The sequence below is a fragment of the Priapulus caudatus genome, unplaced genomic scaffold, assembly GCF_000485595.1.
Source record: "Priapulus caudatus unplaced genomic scaffold, Priapulus_caudatus-5.0.1 Scaffold411, whole genome shotgun sequence".
Lineage (NCBI taxonomy): Eukaryota > Metazoa > Priapulida > Priapulimorpha > Priapulimorphida > Priapulidae > Priapulus > Priapulus caudatus.
In genome coordinates this window covers 72,117-78,257 of record NW_014577472.1, presented here as the reverse complement: position 1 = coordinate 78,257, position 6,141 = coordinate 72,117, and the positions used below count along the sequence as shown (strand labels likewise).

At 50.0% G+C, this 6,141-nt stretch overlaps 1 protein-coding gene across 1 annotated transcript in view; it reads right to left on the bottom strand.

Annotated features, from left to right (window-relative positions):
• Positions 1-54: 54 nt before the first annotated feature.
• The window catches only part of LOC106810112, a 26,538-nt gene continuing 20,451 nt past the window's right edge, over positions 55-6,141 (bottom strand). Inside the window, exons 13-18 of the mRNA XM_014813387.1 lie at positions 4,697-4,954; positions 4,274-4,454; positions 3,546-3,713; positions 3,030-3,250; positions 2,107-2,259; positions 55-744 (exon numbers count right to left, since the gene is read on the bottom strand). Coding sequence (XP_014668873.1) covers positions 655-744; positions 2,107-2,259; positions 3,030-3,250; positions 3,546-3,713; positions 4,274-4,454; positions 4,697-4,954 — 1,071 coding nt within the window. The 3' untranslated portion in view covers positions 55-654. The remainder of the gene's footprint in view (positions 745-2,106; positions 2,260-3,029; positions 3,251-3,545; positions 3,714-4,273; positions 4,455-4,696; positions 4,955-6,141) is intronic.

Here is a 6,141-nt window from a genome sequence, read left to right as displayed (position 1 = left end):
GCACACGCACACGCACACGCACACGCACACACACACACACACACGCACACGCACACGCACACGCACACGCACACGCACACGCACACACACACACACACACACACATATATATATACACATACGCTCCCCACCCAACCACCAATTCCAAACCTTCAACCTACTCGACTGCGTTTCGAGAAGATTCTTTGAATTTACTGAGAGCCGTATTCGTGCTATATTTATTGTTTCATACCGGCAACGTTCATGTCGAGTCCGAGTCAATCTCGAGTTGATGAGAATTGGCACATGGTGTGTATAACGATGACACGCACGACGTACAGGAAATGATCACAAATTCTTTCCTACAGATTACCACGGTTAGTGTACTGTACAACAATGACGACGAAAATGCACGAAATCGTCTGCAAGAGACGGTGCCGCTCCTTCCCAAATCCCAGCAATACAATAACTATACCACACGGTGGCTACGATCGGTAAACGGCGCGGTGCACAGCCTGGTGGCGCTGAAATAGCGTCCGCTTCGCCGACGTGTCGAATCACAACGCTTGTTTTTCCCTTCTGATGAAACGTATGACAGGAGGTCAGCACTCAACGGCCATGTTGTTTCTGCAGCAATTAGGGTGTACCCCGTTTAGTTCTCTCCATTGTAAGGCATCACTTCGTTGCAGCTGCCGTTGCCGTGGTGATCTCCGCCCGGCTGCCGGGCATCAGCCTGTCGAAGAGGAGGGCGAGCATGTCGCAAGCCTGAAACAAGATGGATGTGTGTCAAACGAAGATCTGGATCGTTCATACGGCATGCAGATCCTCTGCCACTAACCCCGTACAGCAGGCAGATCCTCTGCCACTAAACTTGTATGGGATGCAGATCCTCTGCCACTAACCCCGTACGGGATGCAGATCCTCTGCCACTAAACATGTATGGGATGCAGATCCTTTGCCACTAACCCCGTACGGGAGGCAGATCCTCTGCCACTAACCCTGTATAGGATGCAGATCCTCTGCCACTAACCCCGTACGGGATGCAGATCCTCTGTCACTAACCCCATATGGGATGCAGATCCTCTGTCACTAACCCCGTACAGGATGCACATCCACTGCCACTAACCCCGTACGAGATGCAGATCCTCTGCCACTAACCCCGTACGGGATGCAGATCCTCTGCCACTAACCCTGTATATGATGCAGATCCTGTGACACTAACCCTGTATGCGATGCAGATCCTCTGCCACTAACCCTGTATGCGATGCAGATCCTCTGCCACTAACCCTGTATGCGATGCAGATCCTCTGCCACTAACCCTGTATAGGATGCAGATCCTCTGACACTAACCCCGTATGGGATGCAGATCCTCTGACACTAACCCCATACGGGATGCAGATCCTGTCACTAACCCCGTACGGGAGGCAGATCCTCTGTCACTAACCCCGTACGGGATGCAGATCCTCTGCCACTAACCCCGTACGGGATGCAGATCCTCTGCCACTAACCCTGTATAGGATGCAGATCCTCTGCCACTAACCCCATACGTGGATGCAGATCCTCTGCCACTAACCCTGTATAGGATGCAGATCCTCTGCCACTAACCCCATACGAGATGCAGATCCTCTGCCACTAACCCCGTACAGGAGGCAGATCCTCTGTCACTAACCCCGTACGGGATGCAGATCCTCTACCACTAAACTTGTATGAGTTTCGACGAGATTATCACTCACTGCCCTGGAGCTATATATAAATTCAGCAATAAACCTTTACACATTCCACCAACCTATTGTAGATAAGCACAGTCACACACATATACGCACACACATGCACGCATGCAGACACACACAAACGTAACCCTCTTTCTTTCTAACGAAGCATAGGGCCTGTACAAACGATTTTTCCTCAATAAAGGCTTCTGGGACAACGTTTTTTATATGGTGGGGTGTTAGCCCCATGCACAACCCCCAAACCTCAAGGACCAGAGACTGTTTGGTGTGTAACTTACGCACACGCACGCATGTACCCACGTGTGTGCACACACCCAAGTGTTTTATGCGCGTCTCCCAGCTGTTCTCATCTCCTACGCGCGAGCGAGCCAGCCCAGTGCCGAGGTGACACACGTACCTGAGCAGTTGTTTTCGGCCGCAGAATCAACTTGCAGTAGTCGACGAGCACCGAGTCACTGGCGCCATCTCTCAGGATCTGAGTGAAACAGCTGACGGCGTTGTCACGCTGCACTGCCAGCAGCAAGCACGGTCCTCGCGCCAGCAGCGCCACCTGTCAGGGGAAACCATCGTAGTTAGCATCATGGTCGAGGTCATAGTTAGGATCAGCGTTAATGTTGGGGTCATCACCGCACGCACGTACAGTTAGTGTTAGGATTAGTGGTAGGTTCATGGCTAGTGTTAGGGTTTGTGTGCAGGTCACGGGTTAGTAATAGTATAAGGGTTAGGGTCAGTATTAGGTTCATGGTTAGCATCAGTGTTCCTACCAGTAGTAGTATTAGGATTATGGTTAGCAGAGATGCGAGACGAGGTTAGGGTTAGGTTCATGATTACGGTTAGGGTTAGGGTCAGTATTAGGGTTATTATTAACAATAGTGTTAGGGGCAGTATTAACCACTACGCACTAGGAGTAATATTAGGGTTACGGTTAGCGTAAATGTTTGGGTTAGGATCAGGTTCACGATTACGGTTAGGGTTAGGATAACTGTAATCGTGAACTCGATCCTAACCCAAACATTTACGCTAACCGTAACCCTAATATTACTCCTAGTAGGATTAATACTATTAAGGTCCTATAAGGTCCATAATTAAGGTCCTTAATACTCCTATTAAGGTCATGGTTAACAATAGTGTTAGGGTCAGTATTAACCACTAGGAGTAATATTAGGGTTACGGTTAGCGTAAATATTTGGGTCAGGTTCACGATTACAGTAAGGCTTAGGGTCAGTATTAGACTCATGGTTAGCCTCAGTGTTAGGGTCAGCGTAAATGTTCGGGTTAGGTTCATGACTACGGTTAGCATTAAAGTCCGTGCGCACGTACCAGCTTGTCGTCTCTCAGCTCGCAGGTCTTGACGAGGCGCGCTCGCTGCGGCTCCGACAGCCGCGTCATCCTTGCGCCGACGAGTGAGAAGCGTTGCCGCTGCAGCTCCTCGACGACCTGCACGTACGGGGCGGGCTTCACTGCAGCTCCAGGCGCCGGCACGAGCGGGGGCAGCAGCACGAGGCAGGACACCTCCACCAGCGGCGACGCGTGCAGACAGCCTGCAGAGACAGCGAGAGTACAGACACGGCCAGCAGCATGCACCCACAGTCACCAATACATCCACACACTCTCACACCTGCACTCATTTATACACCTGTCATTAGCTGTACATCTGCACTCATCTGTGATTACATGTACACCTGCACTCATCTATACACCTGTCATTACCTGTACACCTGCACTCATCTATACACCTGTCATTACCTGTATACCTGCACTCATCTATACACCTGTGATTACCTGTACACCTGCACTCATCTACACACCTGCAGTTACCTGTACACCTGTGCTTACCTGGCTCGGGCGGCAGCACGGTACACGCGCGGGGCGACGAGGTACACGTGGCGTCCTCTGTCTGCTCGGCGACGCCCGCGCGTGACATCTCAGCCGTCGCTCTGCAGCAGACGCCGTCCGGGAAGAACAGACGCACGGCCGTCGTCGCTGACGCGTAGCTGTCGGGAGCTGTAGCAACGGCGAGCGAGGAAGAGAGACAGAGACAGACGGTGAAGTACAGCGAGAAGGTTGCCTATGCTGCGCGGTAACTGTGGTGTGCAATCAGTAATGTGCGCGCATGCGCGTGCCATGCAGTGTAGTTTCACGCCGGTGCGCGCTACGTCTGCGTTGTACCATGTGTGCACGTTGGCGTGCCTGCGTCATGTGTACGTGCTAGTTATGCGATGGTGTTGTCATTGTTGCTGCTTGTTGTTGTCGGTGTTGTTATTGTTGCTGATCGTTGCTGTTGGTGTTGTTTGTTGTTGTTGGTGTTGTTTTCAGTATTGTATGTGTATGTGCGTGCGTATATGTGCATGTCTGCCTGTTTGCATAAGTGTGTGTGTGTGCGTGTGGGTGCGAGTATGCATACCTGAGTGCGTGTGCACGCACATGCACGCAAGTGTGCGTTTGCACGTGTGTGCGCATGTGCATGTGTGCAAGTGTGTGCATGTGTGCAAGTGTGTGCGTGCGTACATGTGTACGTGTGTGAGTGCGAGCATGTGTGCATTCATGTGGGTTTGCGCACTCACCATAGAAGGCATTGGCGACGCTGTCCTTGCCGTACAGGGAGCGCCAGAAGCAGGGGCTATAGGTGCGTGCTCGCGCCGGGTCCGTCGGCCCCACGAGGTCGAGCATCTTCTTTACGGCGTTGACGCGCTGCACTGCAAGCGCGAGACAAGGCCCCGAAGCCAGATGCTGCAGATGCTGCTCCTGTAACCATGGATACAACGCTCGTTAACGAGCAACACATCGTTAACTACAATGGCTGCAGCTCCTGTAACCGCGGACACAGTGCTCGTTAACGAGCAATGCATCGTTAACCACAGTGGCTGCAGCTCCTGTAACCACAGACACAGTGCTGATTAACGAGCAATGCATCGTTAACTACAGTGGCTGCAGCTCCTGTAACCGCGGGCACAGCGCTCGTTAACGAGCAGCATCGCTGTACTCACGTGTGAGACGTCGCGCGGTGATATCGCGTCGGCGAGTGCCGGCGGCAGCATCTCCAGCCGCAGCGCGATGACGGTGAAGCCACTGAGGCTGAGCTTGCGCAGCAGCCTGCCCGCGTGTCTCTCTGCAACGCCTGGCTTCAGCACGAGCAGCGACGTCGCAGCGACGGGCGGCACGAGCATCGACGCCAGCACGTGCTCCTCTCCCGCTGCCGACACCGCGTCGCCGCACAGCTCCCGCCCGCTGCTCGGCGGCGCCACCTGTAGGAACGGAAGATTACAGTGTTCTCTAATAAATCTCATAATAACAGATACTTACAGATAATTATTATAGGTAATTACAGATAATTATTATAGGTAATTACGGATAATTATTATAGGTAATTACAGATAATTATTATAGGTAATTACAGATAATTATTATAGGTAATTACAGATAATTATTATAGGTAATTACAGATAATTATTATAAGTAATTACAGATAATTATTATAGGTAATTACAGATACTTATTATAGGTAATTACAGATAATTATTATAGGTAATTACAGATAATTATTATAGGTAATTACAGATAATTATTATAGGTAATTATTATAGGTAATTACAGATAATTATTATAGGTAATTACAGATAATTACAGATAATTATTATAGGTAATTACAGAGTCGTACTCGTGAAGGAATTTGCCGGTGCGTCGCGGTGCCATCCCCCATGTGTCTAGGAGTATAGACGTTCTCGCTAGTGTCAGGGTTCTGACAGAATTTTGTAATTACCCACAATGCAACGCCGCCGGCCATGACGGTTCCAGAAACCAGTTCAAGCATGGTACAAGTAAATTGAGCAACGCACCTCTGCTCATTTTATTCGCCTATTAAGCAAGTCCATCACAACGCCACTCTCTCTGCGGTGTTGTCAACTGCAGCAATCGGTATCAGAGAGAGCCACACAGCTTTTTTAGACTGCCTAGCGTGATCACAACACAAGGTAAAGTGACGAGAGACCAGGCGGACCACAGACACTTGGAGCATTTTCAATAAAAAAGCGATGGTGAATAAACACGAAATGTATTTACTACCAATGTCTTAATGTTTCTCTACTCTCTTTCGCCTAGTATTGCCGATAATTACCTGTAAATGCCGGTCAAATGCTCCTCTGCAACACACAGGTACACCGCACGCACGGCGCACGCCGCTACACATTTACACTTATATACATATATCGCCGGCACCCAGTAGGCAGCTGTTTGAGTGGGGGTGGTGATTAATCTTACACGTGCAGCATACTCTACATAAAATATCACCGAGGCAACATGTGAACAGAATTCACCAAACCCGGCTTTACAATTTTACAATTACAATTACGGCTAGAATGTTAGGTAGTCAATTCACGAGATCCAAATAAGTACATGATGGGCACAAGTTGTGGTCCTCGCTCCATTCTCGTAC